General features: G+C 40.9%; 1 protein-coding gene across 7 annotated transcripts in view; it reads left to right on the top strand.

Moving 5' to 3' along the window:
• The window catches only part of LOC121892100 (A-kinase anchor protein 13), a 110439-nt gene that overhangs the window by 53796 nt on the left and 35319 nt on the right, over window positions 1-21324 (top strand). For 4 of the 7 annotated variants that reach the window (XM_042405176.1, XM_042405112.1, XM_042405034.1 and 1 more), the window contains exons 10-14: window positions 4950-5004; window positions 12749-12885; window positions 16786-17150; window positions 19553-19600; window positions 21118-21180. In XM_042405176.1, the coding sequence (XP_042261110.1) occupies window positions 4950-5004; window positions 12749-12885; window positions 16786-17150; window positions 19553-19600; window positions 21118-21180 (668 nt within the window). The remainder of the gene's footprint in view (window positions 1-4949; window positions 5005-12748; window positions 12886-16785; window positions 17151-19552; window positions 19601-21117; window positions 21181-21324) is intronic. The other 3 variants (XM_042405330.1, XM_042405260.1, XM_042405406.1) reach the window with 2 other exon arrangements.

Below are 21324 nucleotides of genomic sequence, written 5' to 3'. Positions count from 1 at the left end.
TCATTGAACTATAATTTTAAAAAAAGTATAGTTCTGAGAATAGTAAAAAATCTTTGTGAAAATAAAAAATGTAAACTATAAAAGTGACTAAACTCAAAGAATCTGGACTAAACTATTGGCTGATATTATTAACTAAACAAGACTGGACAGATTTAATTCAAACTCTGCTGATGACTCACAAAACTGAACTATTTCCTTTTGTCTGATGACTCTTAACTATAATCCAAGCAGACTGAAAGTCTATTAATTATGATGTATAAAGTAAACTATGAAATAGCACTGTATTTGACATCATGTTCATGGCTGTCACGTGTGTGTGCATGGTGACGGTGACATCCAGAAGCAGAGCAGAGGAGAGCGGGAGGTACTGAGAGGGAAAATATCTATGAAGTGGATCGCTCTGCTATATGTAACACCTCTCTTTTGTCCATTGTCACTTTCTAAACTTGTTCCTGATGTCAGCTCCACTTTCACCCGAGGGGTGAAATAGCAAGGATGAGAGAGATTGTGTGTGAAAAAGAGAGAGAGAGAGAAAGAGAGAAAGTGAGGGAGATATGATGGTGTGGGAAAAAGGCAGCGCTGGGCTAACGGTTTCCTCTGGCCTCAGATGGAAACAGGCATTTGGCCAAATGACTTCATTCCAACCGGCGTTTCACATCCCAGCATCTATCCTGGCCTGCAGTCACAAAACACATCATCGTGTCACTTACCAAGTACAGTAATTGTGAATAAGCCTTTATACTAACTGACATAGTACTACAGTATATATGAGCACATGCGTCACTACAGACAGACCACCCCTAGAGGACCTGACAATAACATATCTTCCTTTCCTTTCTGGGGCACTTTCATAGCACGTTTCTATCATCTTTGATCCTTGACCTCTGACCCATGACCACATTGCTGCTAGTTGCTTATAATGTCAGTGATTTATGACCAGAAACTGTCAATGGTGGTGGTTAAAGTCTTCAACCAGAGAACCCAGATTCAATTCTTCAACTTGCTCCAATGTTCTTCAGCTAAATCCTGTCCCCGTCAGCTTCACTTGTTCATAGTTTTGCAGCTGACTGTGACCTCTGACCTCTCTTTGAAAGGAGGTTAGACAAGAAGATTTTCATAGAGGGAGGTATAGCACAACGCCTGATAATGAGTGTTAAAATATGAAACAGAATCAAAACAAATCCCATGTAAAAGTCATTTCCTGGGAGGTGATGCGTTTGCTTTTATCCTGTTGGTGCATTGAATTTAGTGCATGTTCAAGATGCTACAGAGAATAGCCTTACCCTCAGGTCTGCCGCCGGCCGCCCTCAGGAATCAAACCATGTATACATATCTGGCTAGAAACAGTCATTCAGTCAGCCATGGCATCCTTTAGTGCTGCTGAGCCTCTCTGGCTGCCTGCCTGTTTAGAAACAAGGCAGCAGTCCAAGCCCTGCCTGCCCCAGCATACACACACCAGCCGGCCTTTTTATTTTTAAACCAGATGTGTTTTTACTGGGTACAGTTTAGATTCCCCCGACGCTACAAATATGCACTGGGCTGTTTTGAATCTGAGCTGCCAGCTTTCAGAGGGGGGATCAGTTCCTCGCTCGCTGGCTGACTGACCGGGTTGCGGGCCTGCTAACCGGCTGGAACGCTTGTTTGATGAATGTGGGGTTGGTTGACCGGTTAAATAACTGGCTGCCTAACTGACTGAATGTCACCTCTTTGTGTCTTTTGGTTTGTATTGAACAAAACATATTTACCACTTCATCTCCACTGATCCCCCCCTACTGTCTCTTCTCATCCAATGTGCTTCACATAGGGAAAAATAAGCTTAACTGTTTTTTTAAATATGCAAAGACCTCTGACATTTTACTTTCTATTTGTTTTTGAGCGTGTCGGAGATGGTGAAAGGATGTGCACGTGTGGTGGAGGGCAAAGACAAAAGTTCAGATGTCACGGACTTCGAATTATGATTGGAAACAAGAAGTAGCAAGAAGTTAAAGCTTCACTTTTATCCAGAATTAGCTTTATGTGGTCACCCTTCATCCTTTCACCTAATAATATGAACTGCAGCTTACGCTCAAAATAAAGGAAACACATGTGTAAATATAACTTGTATTAAAAGCAGCTACAGTCCCCCACATGCGATATGTCTGCTACCAAAAGACAAGTATCCACCTCACATCCCATCAATGGAGTTAACAAAAACACAGTGAAGCAGTTCTGGCGGCTCACTGCGGGTAAACAGTCTATTAAAACACTTAAAGCTAATGTTTCCTTTACTTTGGCCGTAATCTGTAATTTTATTCAGGATCTTTCATTTCTGTTTGAAGTTCTGCTGTCACGGTTCTCCTCTAAGGTCAAGCTATGTAGCCTTTTGTAATTTGTTGCAATCACTGGCAATCATTTCACTTTTGAGCAGAACCTGTGCATGCATTTACTGTATGTGTGTGTGTGTGTGTGAGTGAGTGAGTGTGTGTGTACTGGCGCCCTCTGTGACCAGCTAATCTTTCCTCGTCAGCGTGTTTGTTCTCTCTCAGTGGGCTGTGTTTGATATCTGAACACAGCTGTGAGGAAAAAAAAAAGCCTGTGTGTGCATGCATCTGTGTGTGTGTGTGTGTGTGTGTGTGTGTGTGTGTTGTTGTGTGCATGTGAGGCTTGATGAGTGAAAAAAAGGCACATAAGCAAGTGTTTGTAATGTGTGTGCTCTCATTCAATACTGTTGGCTGATGTAGATGCATGCACACAGTGCCAGTTGGTATGTTAGTGCCTGTTACTGTGTTTGTAGGAATGCAGAAGTGTATGGTCACAGTGGGCACTTTCAAACACACACACACACACACACACACACACACACACACACACACACTCATGCACGCACCACTCCCAGGCCTGGACAACAGAGCTCAGTGTTTCTCTGGGTCTCAGCAGGCTTGTCAATAGCGTGCTCTGGGACAATTTAGAGTTGGCTGCTTAAAAACTGAGCTCAGCCCCCGCACCCTCAAAGCATTCTGGGAGGATCAACCTTGTTGATGGGTTGGGACTCAGTGATTCTCCTTTGTCTTAAGTCCTTAACCTCCTGACTTATCTCTGTTTGGGTTTGTCTCAGTTCTCCATTTGACCAAAAACTGCAGTGTTTTTACTGGTGTTTAGTTTTGACTTGTGTTCTGCTTTTTATTTGTAGCAGTTTCTATTGTAAGTTTATGGTCTTACACTGCTGAAATGATTAGTTGATTTACCCGTTAGTCTAGCATCGGGGAATTAATTTTGGCAGTATTTCTGATAGTTGATTAAGTCATTTCTCAAGCAACAAGACAAGAGTCTACAGCCGTGCTAGCAGCTCTGCAACGCAGGGGAACATCAAAGTCATTAAGATACATTTTCTGGGAACCAACCATGGCAATCTGTCCAATAGTAGTTGAGATATCAGTCATCTTTACAGCCCTGCAGCTAACTTGGCTAAAATACCAAAAAATCACTGGTTCCAATTTCTAAAATATGAGGATTTGCTGCTTTTCTCAGTTTGTAATTTGAATATCTTTGAATTTCAATCTCTCTCAGACTGAAAAAGCAAACAAACAAGCAATTTAAATATGTTTTCTTGGACTCAGGGAAACTGAGAAGAGCAGTTTTCACTTTTTTTCTGACATTTTGTAGACTGTGCAAAATCATTAGTTGCAACCCTGTTTCTTCCTTTAGTGTTGTCTTACCTCAGCTGCTTTAGTCCCTGCTCACATTCGGTCAGAAGAGTAAACATCGATTTAGCTCAGAAACACAGTTAATGGTATTAATGAACCAAATTAGTGTTCATACCCATTTACACAAGGAAAGATCCATACAGTATAATGGCTGGAGGGACAATATGTCCGTGTGATGTGGCTGATTCTTGGTGGCCAAACATCTTCTTTTGTTCCTCAGCCAGATTAAAGGTTTTGGCCTTTTGATTAGTGACTTGTTTGTACAGCATCTGGAAGTTCCTTTGTACCAATCTCACACAGCCAAGTTTAAAGGCCCAAACTAAACCCTGTTGATCTGAGCCAGGCTTAACCTGGGTTTACCCGGGTTGGGAGTTAAATGGGAAGGAAGAAGGAAGGAAGAAAGCAAGGCAGAAGGATAGTGCAAATCATTGAAGATGGCCAGGAAAGCAGAAAGATCATACATCTTAAATGAGGAAGCATCAACTGTACTGTCCATCACAGCAGTTTCATCTCAGTTCAGAAATCCCTCAACTGCTAAAAAAAAAAAGCAGAGTTTTCAACTAAAAGAGCTTTGCTAGCGGGCGTCTCTGCTGAAGAACTCGGTCTTGAAATCTGGTTTTGTTAATAGATTATTAATCTGTTTTTAGTTTACTGGGTTTGTATGAGTGACAAATTCAAAGTCAAAGCTCGTCATCTTTATCTGCATTTCATTGATGGAGTTCATTAAAACACAATGAGCTTCTCTGGATCTCTGTTAGCTTCACATTCAGAGCTGTCAGTCATATCTGCACAGCTTCAGCCAAACTGTTGAAGCTTTTGTGTTGCCTGCGAAGAGGGGAGGGGGTGCCTGTGGCTTTTGTAGCTAAAACCAGCTCTGTCACTCACACACGCACACTCTCAAACACACAGCTGTTGTATAGACATTCAGACCACAGAGGAAGCAGAGCCCCAGCTTTGTGTGTTTACAGCCAACCGCAGATATCTGTCAGACAGTGCGTGCCCGTTGAGTCGGTGTCAGCGTGGCTGTGAGTTCTGACAAAATAGACCAATGTTAGATCTCCACAAACAGTTCCTCTAGGAAATGGAGCTACTAAATCTGATGAATACTCTTAAGCCTGCTGTTATAAAGGGTGTCTTATTGTTGCCTCCCATCCTGTGTAGCGAGCAACACTTCCTAACTGCCACGCTCGTCTGCATCATTTTTTCTTTGTGGGTGATGATCACATGTTGCTGAGGCTGATTCAGTGTCTTCCTGTTTCTCTGTAGATCCACCGAGACAGAGAGGCGTCGTTCCATCAGCCCTTCAACACTCAACACTCAGGTAAGAGTCACCGTTTATTGCTAACCTTACTGATCACAATCAAATAGTTTTTAGTTTGTAAGTTTCAGAAAGTGGCTATTGTTCATGTATTATGAATTATTTCTCTCGTGAATGTTTCTTTGCTCTATTTTTTTTTTTAACTTGTGGTGATTTATGTATATAGCTGGAAGCTGCACTGCAAGATTACTTTCCCATCAATGACAAATGCGTTGAAGTGGATCATTTATGCATTAATGTTTATGCTGGAAGATGCTGTGTCCTTTTGTCTTATGAAGCCCATTTCTCTGAAGTTACAGCAAATTGATGTTTTGCTTGGTGACCGTCTGGTTGAAAGAATTATATTGTATAGTGCCAATGACACACACATGGTTTAAGCCTCAGCAGTTGGACAACAGCTTTGTCTTGTTGGATTCAATAATGTAAAAACAGCTCAACAGCCTCTGTCTGTTTCTCCGCTCAAAAGAGGAAATTGAGAAGCTTAATTTTTTTTTTTTTCATTTAGCTTGTCTGAAATGTCAAGTTGAGACTTTGACCAATATGTGAGTTTGTAATCAGATACTGCTATTTTCTGAGCCTAACAGCCTCTGATAGTATTTTCCCTGATAATATTAGATATATTTGACTATTTGAACAGTTTCTTGTCAAAGCATTTCAAGTATTAAATATTTCACCCCGCAGTAAATTTGTCCTAAATCTCTGAAACGGCTCATAGACCATCATGAGCTGAAACACAGCCACACGATGTGAGTGATAATTGATGATTATGAGTTTGGATGGCTGTTACAGTACAAAGATAGAGATAACCACAGTCAGGTATGGTTCTTACTGTGTAACCTTCAGGTCTTTGTATTAATCAACGGTTGGGGTCTAGAGTACTGGGTTGAGTTTGGGATTTATGAGTAAGTGGGGAAAACCAGCCCCCAGAGTTAAAACAGCACAGGGGGATGTGGTGGTGGGAGCATGTTTAAAGTACCGGTGAGACATAAAATAAGATCCAGAATGTCCAGTTGTAGCAACAAAACAATGCATATAATAATATAATGCATGAGTAATCCATCAGGAATGTGTGTGTTTGCATTTATGTGATTGGCCAATGCAGACTGATATGAAACAGCTTTTTGTATCAGTTGACCCTTTAGGTTTTTTTTAAATGACTGAGTGCATGTATGGTAGTTTCAGTGGCTTGTCAGAGATGCAGTAAGATGGACAAGGTATTCCTGGTGGTAAGAGGTGTGATATTTCTCAGCAGTATGCATCAATTTTATTTCTATTCTGTTTTGTTTTTTTTGTTTTTTGTTTTTTTTTTGTTCTAAAAAATGTGTTCCGGTGGTTAACAAGGTGTAGAGTCTACAGCTATTCTAGCAGCTCTTTGAAGCTACAGCAGAGCAAATTTCTAACCTCAGAATGCTTTCATGCTCAAAGTGCAAATGTTGCAAATGCTGATGTTTAATAGGTTATGTTTACCATAGTCACTATTTTAGTTTAATACCACTGAGGCTGAGTTAACTCATAACCTGAAAAACTGTAGATGTTGACACATTATATCTATGTCTGGGCAATGGCTGCAGCAAGAAGGGGAAAAAAAAAGATTCTTTGACCTCTATAAGATGAGTCGGTCTGCAGAGAGGCCAGTCTCAATAAAAAAGACCAACAGATCGATGAGCTGGATCAGGCTGAGAACAAACTGCCTTTTATCTGTGGTGGAAAACAGATGGAACATCAGTCTGTCAGATGGAGAAAGAGAGAAAAACAGGCTTTTAATGGATAAGATGACAAAATAAAGAGAGAAAGAAAGGAAACACAAAAATGGAAAGAAATTCAGTAGAAAGTCAGAACAGGAGTGTCAAACGGAAGTAATGGAAGGGTGGGTGAAGGTGGGGTTTCCTCTGTAGCAGCTAGGACAAGTAGGCATCACTTCCTTTTTGGTGGAAATATCTCTCCCTTTTCCTCTACTTAACTCATCCAAGCCTTTCAGCCTCTCTCTCTCTCTCTTTCTCTCTCTGGTTATTTATTTAGTCAGGTTGACAACAGCAGGTAGCAACAGCAGCCATGGCAGGAAAACTGATGGAATGGTTGATAAATCTCTAATCCACCAAGCATCCAAAGCACTTATGTGTGAACTCCTTTATTTTGCACTCTCTTATTTAAATGTCTGGATTCTAATTAAAGTATAAAATGTATGTGGTGGTATGCAGTGCCCTCAAAATGTCCCACAATGGAAACAAATCTGTATATGAATGTGCCCATTCCTCCTTTACATGACACTACGGTCAGTCAGTGTGACAAAATGATGACAAATTACAAGTATCTCAATTTACTGTTCACTATTAAGTACCCTCCTGAGGTTTAACCATGTAAGGAATAGTATATCAGTGAACAAGGGAGCGATTTCAAAACCTCCAAACGACGCTTGGTTATAGAGCAGAGTAAAGCACTACATGATGATAAAGACTAAATAGCTGCATTTATGTAGCACTTTTATTCAAAGCGTTTTACAGTGTTTCTGCTGCTCATTCACACTCGCATTCATGCACACACTCACACACAAGCTACCATACATACATGCTGTCACAACCATTAGGAGCAACTTGGAGTTCAGTATCTTGCCCAAGGACACATTGACATGTGGACAGGAGGAGTTGGGGATCAAACCGCCGACCTTCTGATTAGTGGACAACCCGCTCTACCTGAGCCACAGCCGCCCAGGTAGTAAGGTAGTGACTAGTGAGGTAGGAATTTATAAGTTGACCTTCTTTATCATAGTTCAATGTAAATGTGTTGACCTAGAAAAAGTGACAGAACCACCCAGGTCAAGGTCAGGGTTGAGACCTCAGTGTTTGACCATATTGTGTGGACAATGTATTCTTGTTGTGTTTTTCTTGCATATTTCAACATCAAAAACAAATCAAACCATATAGAATATTAAGTGCTATATACATACAGACTGAATGCTTGACCCCTACAGTGAGGGGATCCGGTGGCTCTATTATGCTTATATAGTGCTAGTAAACCTCAGTTTTGTGGTTGGATAGATACATTTCATTTGAAGAGCTCAAAGAGAAACACCTGAAGCTTCTTCACATGAGTACAAGACATTGTTAGAAATGTTTGTGGTGTTGGATGGTTCTGCATCAGCATCCCCTAATATTGCTGGTTAACATGTCGTTGGAAGGCCACAGTTTACTCCCTGGCCTGGTTACTTATAGTCAAAGTCATGCAGCTGCTTTACGTTGTTGTGTGATGCTGCATGCTATTGAATTGACAGTATCATGGGTGAAGCGGTGTCTTGCTTAGTTCATTTCAATTCAGTAACCCTTATTTACATAGGAGGAGACACGCTGGGTGTGCCTTGGTTTCAAGACAAAAATACAATGAGAAACCCTAGATATAGGAGTAAATTGTGTATTTACATGAATCAAAGTGAAGGTTTAAATTATAGTTTGGATGAGTGTTACTCTCTAAAATGTGTGCAGGGGACTTATCTCATAGGAAGAAAGCACCAGAGAGATTTTTTTTTTGTTGTTGTTGCATTATAAAACACTACAGTAGATGACAGAAGTCTCCAGACAAATATGTGGTGACTTTTCATTACTCACATTCATTTTTTTTCACAAATACTTAAATAATTAAATTAGTAAATGTGTGTTAACCTTGCTCATCCTAGCATATTGAACAGCAGATGGATGATACAGTAGAGTGATTCAGTTCACCTAGTTACAGCAACAGAAAAACACAGCACTACTATAAAGGCTTCAGCAAAAACAGGTGGTGCAGCACACCTTGTGTTATTCTAACCTCAATATGCTTCCAGTGTGGTCAGCCCCCAGCGGTTTCTCGGCTTTATAGGGTGACTGACTGGTTGCTGTCACGTTAAAATCTCCTATCTGCAAAAAGTCAGCCCAGCTGCGTGAAGCATCTTGCACCAATTTAACATTTCGTGTCCGCAGAGTATACAGGACAAGGAAATAAAAGGGTGTAAGGAAAAATAAACAAGGTTTTATCTGTAAGTGCTGATAAAATCTGCACTTAGGGAAAACACTTTAGGTTCTCTCACTGGTGACTTATCTCGACTAACAGTTCTGTGCAGGGAAGAGTGTTTTGAGACAGGGAGGCCCGATGGATACTTTATCTTGTCCATTATTTCTCACCACATTCATGGCCTCGGGCTGGATGATTTGTTTGGATCATATCTTCTTCACAATTTCTCTTCTGCCACATTATTCTAGCAGCTCCCAGTTCTAATATCTACAGGTGTGTACGCTTATTCACATTCAACCAATAAGTTCAACCACCCACTGACTCATCAGAGGGCTTTCCACCTGTTTTCTGTGCTTATTCAGAGACTGTGTGTGTGTGTGTGTGTGTGTGTGTGTGTGTGTGTGTGTGTGTGTGTGTGTGTGTGTGTGTGTGTGTGTGTGTGTGTGTGTGTGTGTGTGTGTGTGTGTGTGTGTGTGGGTGGGTGGGTGGGTGGGTGGGGTGAGGGTCTGTTGGAAAGAGAGGGAGGAAGACAGCTGTCAAAGCTCACAGTCCCCTGCTAGTTTTGGTGGACAGGTGTGAGGGGGTGGAGTCTGAGAAAAACTCCTAACAACTACTTCTGCCACCACCACTTACTGCTCCCCCACAACACACACACACACATTCACATTTACACGTCATGGTGGGCTTGTGACCGAGGAAATATGAAAAGCAAAGGTCAAAATCTTTTGACACAACTTCCAAAACCACTCTGTAAGCTCTGCTTCAGCGGTTGGGGTCAAAGGTCAGTGTAATTTTCATGTTTGGAATGATTATGTCACACATCATGAACGTCATGAGGTGATAGCCACATCCTGCTGTACACAGCTCAGTGTGCATCACCTTCTACATGGAGAGAGTTCAGCATCCTTTGATATTTCTAGTTGTGTTAGAGCTACAGAATAAGTGAGCAGCTCTGCAGTGTTGGAAGTTTTACTCTGGCCCCGCTGATTACATAATAACTCAGATTTGAATATTACTTAGTTTCTCTGCTCTTTCGAGCCGTGTAATTAGAAATTGATATTTTATAGCGCCGGCTCTCAGAGCTGTGCAACAATGTGATTGGGATGCAAGTTTTCATTGTAATCAAATACTCAGTACAACAGTTGAATGGTTTTAGGGTCCCACATAACTGCTGGCCTGCTGGCCTGGGTCCAGTAAAAGTTTATAGAAGGCAAGTTGTCCGGGCCAGTGACTGCCAATCAGAGTTATGGATATGCAGTTGAGGATGAGGGGAGGACATTTCTCTTCGTTTGATAACGTTATAATTAAAGTTAGGCTTTGCTGTTGGCTTCCAGACTCATTTTAAAAAAAGAGCCGGTGAATGAGAGAAATTAAATGTTATTTTCTGATTGTTTCATGGTGGTTATGTTCTAAAGCACAAATAAATACCATCAAACTAACAACAAACGATCAAACACTCAGCAGGTGATTTACTGTGAGAAAGATGCTCTTAGTTTCTGTTTCATTTTCCTCCTTCGTATTTCTCCTTTTCATTCATTCATTACAGTTCAGCTTCATGTCTGTAGTGGACAAGTAGCTGCAGACAGAAGGAGTTTGGAGTGAACACACACACACACAAACAAATGCTATTATGTTCTTTCTCTAGTAAGTAAAACTTTATTTATGTAGCACCTTTTTTAACACAAGTTACAAAATACTTAACATCAACATGGCACAGACAGAAAAAGAGAACAAGAAAAACAGAAAAAAAAGAAGAAAACAGAACTGAAAAAAAAAAAAAAAAATTCAAAAATACATACAGACATGAGAAAGCATATAGCAGCCAGTCACCACCCAGAGCACGCCCTTGAAGTTATCGGATGTTATAGAAAGGCCTTCCTAAAAAAAGTGGGTTTTAAAATGTTGTGTGAAACAGTCAACAGACTCAGCTGATCTAATGGGAGGGGGGGGGGGGGATTGTTCCAAAGTCTGGGTGCCAGGGCAGCAGATTGTTTCAGATTGTTACCCAGAAGAATCTTGATCCCTTCTGGTTTCTTGGGCTAATCATCGTTAGTCAGGTATGTCAGTCAGGTCTGAATGAGTAGGCTTTAGGAGGCCCCAGCTGATGCACCACCACTTCAAACGTGCCTACGTTTTTAAGCAATTGCAAGCATGTGTGAGTGGTCAGTAGTTCGCTGTCAGTTATTCAGTCACAGGAAGTCAGTGACTCTGCATCCATTTGCTCACTTGTTATTAGAGTGTAACAACTTGCTGTAATGACTGGCTCAGCGACTGACCACTCCCACTGCAACCTCTTGTCCCATCTCCCGACCCTCTGATGGCTTCTCCCTCAGAGCAGCTGACTGGAGCTGAATTTTCAGCCTCAGGATTCCTAGAGAGCCCGCTTGCTACAGTATAGCCAGACAACTGCCTTTACCGTCTGCCATTGAAGAAAACTTTTATTCCATAATACCATTTATTATTAAATGTAGACATTTTTACACAGAATGCAAGTCCTTTGGGATGAACACTCATATTGTATTCACATATAAACACACACGTACACAAAAGGAACTTCCTCCTTCTCACATGAGTTCAGGGAATTAAACATGTTCCGGAGGGATAAAGGATAACTTCCGCTTTTTGGGCAGAAATAGACATCCAAAATGATGCAAAATAACAAAGTTGGTGAATGATCTCATCCAGTTGTTCTTGGCAGCTGGCTAAAGTAAGCCTACTGTAACACATTGGGTACAATCTTCCTCTTTTAGGTTGGCCTGGGATATTATCTACATGTCCTTACATGTACAAAAAACTGCAGCTCCACAGTGCTGTTGCATAAGACTTGTTGTATTGTGTGCAGACTTTAGGACGGATTACTTGTTATTTTAACGAGGGGGCTTGAAAAAGCACCAGAAATTGAGGGTGTAAAACCAAAAATGGCTCATGGTGGGTTGCTGTTGAATACCTGCAATGGTTAAGGAGAACTGAGACTTGGTGAGAAATTCTGAACTGCGATCATGGGCGGAGGTTCACAGCAAGAGAATTAAAGTTGCTTTTGTCACTTGAAGATATTGAATGTGATACATTGCTGGCTATGACTCAGGTGGGGAAGTCTGTAAACATCAATGTAGCTGACAGTTGCAGACACTGAACTTGACACTGTCTGGTTGATATCTCTAATTGCTTCTGAACAAACAACCGGGAAATGAAGTGAAGATTACCTTTGACTGTAGAGCTAATACAAAATACCGCAGACAGCCTTTGTAAACATCACTGTCCAGTTGGCCACAGGGTGACTAATGTTAAATGCAATGCTGCAGCATCAATAGCATTTTCAGTTGTCATTTTCTCCGAGCGAGATTTTCAGCGCTGCCCTCAGACCTTTTAAACACACAAACAGCAGTTGTTTTCTTTTGCAGTTCTACACAGACGGCTTAAGTCAGGACAGTCGGCCATTGATCCACCAGGCTTTTCACACCTTCTCAGATTCCCAGAAGTCTTTTTACTGATGTCTAACAGACCTGCTTGTGTTTTAAAGCAGGGAAATGAAAACATATTATTTCGGAAACATGGTGTTTTTCACTTTAACAGCTGAAAGCTGAAAATATAATTGAATGTGACTTTGATCAAATTGTAACAGAATGTTTGCTGATTAAAATGTCAAGATTTCTCCTTACAGCTCAAGTCAAACTGTTTTCTACTTAACATCGCTCCTCCTCTTTCTGTGTTTTTAAACCTGTATTGCTATATCTCAGCATTATCTCTTTGTTGTTGTGTCTCTCAGGTTCCTCACAGTCTTCGGTGTTGCCCAGTAGGACCAGCAGTGCCACCAGTTGTCCCTCCACAACTCACAGAGACTCCAGCAGCGACACAGAAAGCTTCCTGGGTGTGGAGCCGGGATATGACAGCGTTTTCAGAAAGGTCTGATCCACTACTGGCAGTTTTTTTTTTTTTGTAGCCAGGGTTTGGTGGGAAAGCATCACGTCCAGGTTAGAGAAACTGGGCGAGTGACTGGAAGTTTGCCAGTTTGAATATCTTTACCTACTGGGTAAATGGCACAATTCTCTCCATGAAAATCAGTGTTGAGGTGTTCTTGAACAATCAACCTAAATTATAACCGTGCTTATATGAGGCGAGCAGGTAGTTCCTATCCCTGTACCAGCTAGGAAACAGCTGGGGGCAGATATGAAGAAAAACATCATATATAAAAATGAAACCAAAAAAACCTCCCAAAACACAGCTCTTATTTAACTATTTCTGTGTGATCAATAAATGTAAAAAGAAAAGAAAATATATCGAATTTGGGTTAGCAGTAAATTCACCCAATCTTCCGCTGGATACAGCTGAAACATCCAGTACATTCAAGTTGAACAGCAAGAATATATTGTGTTTGCGCCTGCAACTACTCTATAGGGATTATATAGTATATATGAAGTCGCTATTTTGTCAGTCAGTCCTTGGCTTTTTATTTATCAGCACCTCGAGGCTGAGATGCCACGCATCTACTAAGCAGCTCTACTCTGCTGCAGGGGAAGAGCAAGCGGTGGTCCCTGCTGTCCCTCTGCTGCTGTTGAAAGTCTGTTTGAAGCAAGGCACCCTTTGGTTAAAGTTGAAATACTTGTATCTCTCAGTTTCTGCTGTGTTGAGCAGTTGAAACACGCTCATGGTAATGTGAATTGTACAGTATGTCCTTTTTGTTGTAAACAACACACATAGAATATCGGCTGCCTGGGAGAATATGACGCTAAGGGTTGGGACACTGAAAACAGAGAGACGGGCAAACAGTGTTTCCTATTAATTACCTAGACTGTGGCAGCCTGCCACTGTTTAATTTGTCCTACCACAGTTTCATAATGAACCGAAAATATTTTTGCACTTCTCATAATAACATTAAAGATCTCTAACGTTGTGTTTTGTGATGTTGAAGCTTGTGGTGCTTGAGATTTTGTTGTCTGGTTTGTCTGAAGAAGAGTTGTTGATGTGAAATGATTCAGGTGTTTTATCACTCAGCTGCCAACACCGGAGCCCCGCTGCGACTGCATGTAAGATAAATATGGTAGCTTTAGCTACTAGCAGTCATTACTACCTATAGGCACGGTAAGCTAACCATCACGGCTTCAAGTTAAGACAAAGCTGCAACTTCAGTATTCTTCATATTCCACCGATAAGGAAAAGAATTACTGAAAGATAGAGCAGAGTAGATTGAGATAGTGGATTTTGTTCATTCTGGGAAAAAAAGCATTGGTTTACCAAGCAGGTCAACAGCATGACTGACTATAAATGTTAAAGTCTTGTCTTAATCTTATCTAAGAGCAAAACTAGCTGTATTGGAAACAAACGGCTTTGACTCTGTGTTTCGGTGCTGAGTGCAGCGAAGCCGGCTGCACTCAATTTGAACCAGACGGTGGTTCAGCCTCCTCTGCCGCCACCCGGTGTGGTTGGTTCTTTGACCACTCACACCAGCCGCTTCCCGGGTATACGGAGTGACTGACAGGCTTCACTGCCTCTGAGCTGACAGCATGTTCAGTCACACCCTGGAAGTCTCAGTATTTTGTCATTTGTCCTTAAAAAATGATAACAGTATGTGTTTATCAAAATAGTTACTGATTGATTTTCTGTCAAGCGACTAATCAGTTAATCATTGCAGCTGTATTTTTTTTGTCCTCCTGTTTTCAGCAGAAATAAGTAGTGAACACAAATAATGTCATAAAATAGCTCTAATAGTTGGTTATATTTACTGTGTCATCAGCATTCATAACTATAAAACCAATGTGTTTATGATAAATTGTTTACAAGAGCACAAAATTGTTTACAAGAGCACAAAGGAACAAAGCCTCTTAATTTTGCTCTTAAAGTACACCAGATTGATGCATTCAACTTTAAAATGTACAAAATTATCTTCTGAGGGAGCATGACCCCGGATCCCCCTAGAGGGTCCGGGGTCCACCCACCACAGTCTCACAAAATCCTGTGGGAAACACTGACCAACTGTGCTTTAAAGTCCACAGGCTTTGATTCCTGAGAAAGAACACAGCCGCTAAATTCACAGCTTCAGAAAGAGAAGGTTTCTTTTGTGAAATACAGAAGTGTAGATTTAAGTTGGATCATTTTTTTAAATTAAAAACGGAAGGGTACTGGGTAGAGAAACTGTCATAACTCTGAGAAACTCATTGTATTGATCTCAGTAACTATTCAGTTGAGCATGTGTCATGTCCATGTACACTTAAAAACACAAGACTGTGACTTTAAATGCTCACCGATTGTAGTGTGCAAGAATAAAAGCCCAAAATATAAAATTAAATTCCCTGCTGATTCCTTCTCCTACGTCTATAGCTAAAATCATGTGACTTGCACAGACACGCCCACATACATTGCAGTCACATACATTCTCTCCCATGAATGTACGCACACACACATAAACTCATGTGTTCTCTCACTCCCAGAGGAAGCCGGGTCCGCAGCATAAAGCAGATCTTTCATTGCCAGCTCTGCAACAGAAGCAGCTCTATGCTCAGCTCTCACATTGCAGCTGGCAGCACAATAGGCTCAGTTAAACCTCACACCTACAAATTAGCTCTTAATAGACTATCCCCAACCTGTGCATGTGTATCCAGCAGCTCTTTCCCACCAGATCAAATACTGTGTCATGACATTCATGCTCCCCAGAGGATGATTTTCCCGATCAATCGATTAATCATTGTGTATGTAAAACATCAGAAAAATGTCCATCCCAGTTTTCCAGAGCCCAACGTGACAAATCAAATGTCTTGTTTTGTCAGACCAACAGTACAAAACACAACAACAACCATATGAAAAACATATGGTTCTTGGGAATTAGACTCAGTGTTTTGCTTGATTCAGAGATTTATCAAAAAACAAACAAGCACTTTCTGTGTATATGCATTGTTTATGTTGACAAATGTGCAGTATACATATTCAGCATTGAATTAGTATAAGGCGGTCCCGTCCCAATGATGAAAACACCTTAAAAACATTGTATATAGCTTAAAAATCACCTTCCTGGGAAAAGTTTGTGTACACAAGGTTGCCATCATTTATTGGTGTTTGTTTTAATGTCAGCGCTGCTATAAAGTGGCTCTGGCTCATTATGCCTGAGCCCCTCCATTTGGTCTTCATTATATCTCATTCCTGTGGGTTAAATAGCTTTGCAGCATTCTTTTAATTCACCTCATGCTTCAGTGAAAAATGCTGAAGGATATACAAGGTAATAGGCTAAGTAATTAACAATAATTTGAAGGACATTTATTTTATTCTCTATGATTTTATTCTAATATTCCATTTCATTCTATATTATAATCTTCATTCTATTCTATTCAGTTCTATTTTAATATTAAAATATTCTATTTTATTCTATTCTAATTTTCTATTCTGTTATGTTTTAATATTCTATTCTGTTCTATTTTGTTCTATTATTTTATAATCTAATCTAATATTCTTCTCTTTGTCTATGTGGTCAGTAAAACTGAATCCATGAGCCAAATTCTCCCAGGATTCCTCTGTTACTGTAGCTGGATGATTTAAGGGTTTCGAGGTTAAAGGTTCCACTTCCTGTTTAAATGTGGGATGGAAGTTAATACTTAAGAGAAAGCAACTACTTTTATACACACCTGGTTCCTGAAATAATAAAAATCAATAAATATTCGATCAGATTCTGGCAGTGAGTTCAATCATTTTTAAATGAATGAAGGTGTTCTTGTGATTCATTATAAACCATCACTTAGCTTTGGCCCTGTAGCACATGGTGACGGGCAGTGAGGTTTTTTAAATAATAACAATAAATATCTTTTTGGATGTCCGCAGAATGATGAACCAGTGACAGGAGGAGACAGTGCCAGCGAGGTTTCCGTCTCCTGCTCCTCCACAGACGACACCGCAAGCGTCGGCCCGTCCAGCTCCAGTCCCGAGGGCAGCCAGGGCCTGGGCTGCAGCTGGAGCCCAGAGGAGGGCCTCCAGACTGGGGCTCCCATCACTGCAGACGGAGGTGGTGGAGGAGGAGGAGGAGGAGCAGCGGGAGAAGCCGAAGAAGAGGCCAAAGACAGAGTGACAGAGGTGCCGAGGCGCTCCTGTCTCCTCCGGAACAGCATCCGCTCCCTGTCGCCTCTTCGCCGTCACAGCTGGGGTCCTGGAAAGAACAACGGAGGAGACGCAGAGATGAACCAAAGGAGGTGAGAGATTGGCACCAGATTATATCAGATTTTTCAAGATTAGTCTCAGAGAAGTATGCATATTTCTAATTACACTCTGCTAGTTGTTATTGAGGAGGTATAAATTTGGTAAAAACATGAGCATAAAATACAGATAAAATATTGAAGCTTCTGCTTCTTATTTATTCTATGGAGTTGAATTGATTGTGAGATACAGCTTCTTGGTCCTTGACATTTAGTTGCTGGTGTTAGTGCACTGTTAGTCAGTAGATGTCAGTAGACCTGATGTGTGCAGATGTCAGTGTTATTAGAGCTTGTTGATGTCACTCCCTCTGTGCCATGTTGAGTGTTTCCTCCTCCTGCTGTGAGCAGCTGTGTTGCCATTTGTCTGGTGTTGGCAGGGAGCTACTGTACCAAAATTGTACCCACACAGATGCATACTCACAAAGACACAGAGACACACAGGTCAACTTGTTCACACTCACACCAGCGTGTACAGTAATCATCAGTTAACACATACTACTTCACATTCGCATACACCAACAACACCAATGCAGAGCACATCAAGAACAAGACCATGACATCTATATTGTTTTCCCTGCCAGAACAGCAGCCTGTCATAGACTGTCTGCAGAGTAGTTTACCAGGCCTCTGCCACCTTGTTGGAGTGAAAACAGAAAAACAACAGCTTTAGGCATTTATCATCTACTATTTTTATGATATTCAAGTTGGGCAGAAACAGCCATTATCACCATTCTGTTGTCTTTCAGTGGACCTAATGACAGAGAATAAAATCATTTTTTTCCTCTGAGATGTCTTTAATAGATAAACATGAGGCACCTAGAGCACATAAAAAGCATACAAAGTGATTGCAAAGAGTGACTAATGTTCTGAAAAATGTTGCTGCAGCTGCTTAAAGTACATGTTATGTAAAGAATAATGGTCGTAGTATTATTAACCTATTTACTGTGACCATAGAGCTATCACGCACATTTAAAGTGATGCCTGATTTGCCTCATTCTACTGTATATTCACATTTTAATGGAATTTTTTGATATTTTGAGGATTTGCTTATTCGCTTTCTTGTGACGCGTTAGATTAGAAGATCAGTAAGTATAGTAAGTACAGTGTAAGGCTGCAGCCAGCAGTTGGTTAGCTTAGCTTAGCACAGAGACTGGAAGCAAGGCCAAACAGCTAGCCTGACTGTGTACAAAGGTCATACAATCTAGCTACTTGCAGTTCTAAAACTCACTAATGAACCCGTCATATCATGTTTGTTTCAAAGAATGAGATGTAAAAAAAAGTTGTGGTTTCACAGAGTGTTATGTGTGAGGCTGTTTCTAGTTAAACTACAATGTGTCGTTGTTATGCCTCCGCACCAGCAACACCAGTGGCCCAGAGGCATTATGTTTTTGGGTTGTCTGTCCGTCGTCCGTCTGTCTAATTCTCGTGAACACAATATCTCAGGAACGTCTTGAGGGAATTTCTTCAGATGTGGCACAAACATCCATTTGGACTCAAGAATGAACTGATTAGAATTTGGTGGTAAAAGGTCACTGTGACCTCACAAAACACTTTTTTGACCATAACTCAAGAATTCAGATTCTAATTATGACAAAGTTTCACACAAATGTCTAATAGGATAAAATGATGAAGTGATGACATTTGATATCCAAAAGGTCAAAGGTCAACTTCACTGTGACATCATGATGTGCTGCAAAAGCACTTTCCTGGCTGTTATTCAACTCCATAATTCAGGAACAGAAGAGGAGATTGTGACCATATTTCACATTTGGTGGGATACTGAATTGGTGACACTAATCTTTGTTGCCCACCTTGAAACTGTGGTGATTTTATTTAAAGTCCTTCAAAGTCTTCACTACAAATATTACATGAGTTTTAATAGACACGGGTATAAACTGCATCTTCACTGGTTCGCAAAGGCATACAACCGCGAGGCGGTATTTCTCGTTACACTTTGGTTTTTTTTTTTCATTAGTGAGCTTTTGAGGTGCTGGTAGAGTCAGAGTAGCTGTTTCCCCCTGCTATTAGTGTATATGCTAAGCTAAGCTAACAATTTCATGACTCCAGCTTCACATTTAACTGGCAGATATGTATCAATACTCATCTAACTCTCAGTGAGAAAGCAAAGTGTATTTCCCAAATTGTTAAATTATTCCTTTAAGATCCTTATACTGAACAAATGCCATCGTTTTCACTCCTCCAGTATGGTGGCAAGGGCCTCAGACCACTACCACCACATACACAGATGGCAGTGATAATAGATATCCAACCTGCCAGAAAGATTATGGTCCCATTATTGAATAAAGTTTTTAATTCATTCATTCATTATGTTTTTATTGACCTGCCATCCCCTTATCATCCACCGCTTCCTGTCTCTGTCTCTCATCCATGACCTCCAGTTCCATCCGTATCCCTGGTGAGGGCAAGCCGACCTTTCACAGGAGAAGGTATTAATACATCACATCCATCGGTTCATGTATTCAGATTGACGTCTGGCTAGGTGACATGTACTGTGAAATCCATGTAGGTGTAGCCTTTGTGGATCCGCAATGAACGATTTTGCTCTCTTTTCATGCGTTGGATTGTGCAAATAATACTGTGGGAAATAGATTGAGACACACTAGTGTTTTGTATTGCAGTGGTAACGACAAGCAGTCACACAAAAGAGGGAAGTTCAGCTCTCAAGGCTCAAAGGACTGAGTTCAGTCTTGGCGAAGACAGTGTGCAACAGCAGTAAAGATGGGATGGAAGATGTTCAAGTGTTATGCATAATTGTTCTAGTTGCAAGAAGAAGGCCTTTATTGTTTGTGTGAAAAACTGCACTTTGACCAAGAAAAAGCAGTAAGTGGGGAGGAGAGAGGAAGGCTCAGTTAGGGCTGATGATAGCAGTCCTTAGTGTTTTGTAGCTTAGGTGTAGTGTGGTTTTTTGGGAGTAAAGTAATTGGGATGGGACCCAAGCAACATGCCATTTTTAGGTTTCAGCCTTCTGGCATGACTTCAGTGAGGTTCTGGAGATGTTGGAGGAGAGGATCCTAGATGGAGGCCAGAATGACATAAGAGTAGGACGTTGACGTTATAATATAGGCATTGATCTATTTACTGAACCCTTTGCCAGTAGATTCTATTGGCTCGGGAATAAGCCAGTGGGAGGGAGTGGGTCAGTGGATTTTGATGTCAGACATGCAATTTTTAAAACATTCTTCTCTATTGAATACTCTATATTTTGATTTATTTATTAATTCCGACATGAAACTTCTTACAGCTGTTAACACTAAGCGAGAAAACAGTTTAAAAATACAATTGTAAGTGATCTCTAGTGGACAAACTATGTAATGGCAACACTGTTTCAAAATTACCTCAAACATATCTTTGACATTTCTTTACTGCAGTATGTTGTTACTATACAGCTGACATATGCACTGATACCAATATGCTTTATAAGCTAATATCATTTCAATGGTATTGGCCTGGCTATTCATCAGTTGGGTTCTAATTAAAACTTGGCTATCATGGTTGGAGAGCACTGCTGTAACCTTTAGCCCACTTTTTACAACATTCAAGAGAATTATTCATTTGTACTGCAGTGGCTCCTACAGCACTGGTTTTAACAGTGCTAACAGTGTCCGGGCTATAAGTTCTGCATTGCTGTGAAACAGCTTGAGTTCCAGTGTATTTCCTGTCTTCTACTGATAATTATAACAACACCACAGCAGGAAATAAATGTATGTTTGATAGTATGAAATAGTCTACAGTACAGTACCAAGTCAGAGCAGTGGTCCTGACTCCTGATATGTGTGAAAACCGTCACTCTCCTCTGACATCCCTGTAACACTGTCCTTTCCATATCCTCCTCTATGTGCTTCATTATTACTTTTCCATACTCGCTTGTCCATCTTCCCATCACTCCTCTTCATCTCCATCTCCATTCTTCCCCGACAAACCCATCTACCTCGCACTCTGTTAGTATCAGCTGGTGCCCTCCTGGTGCTCCCCACATCCATGGTGCGGAAGTAGTTAGTTCCCTCAGGTACAGTGTGTTTATATGTGTGCATGATATTTTTTTCTTACTAAGGGCACATGACCTTCTTTGAATAGGGAGTATTTACATGCTACTTGATTTGCATTTGCCATTGTTGCGGGTGTGTGTGTGTTTTTTGTGTGTGTGTGTGTG

This window comes from Thunnus maccoyii, chromosome 1 (genome assembly GCF_910596095.1).
Source record: "Thunnus maccoyii chromosome 1, fThuMac1.1, whole genome shotgun sequence".
Lineage (NCBI taxonomy): Eukaryota > Metazoa > Chordata > Actinopteri > Scombriformes > Scombridae > Thunnus > Thunnus maccoyii.
Note: the sequence above shows the minus strand (reverse complement) of the source record. Positions and strands in the feature narration are given on the sequence as shown.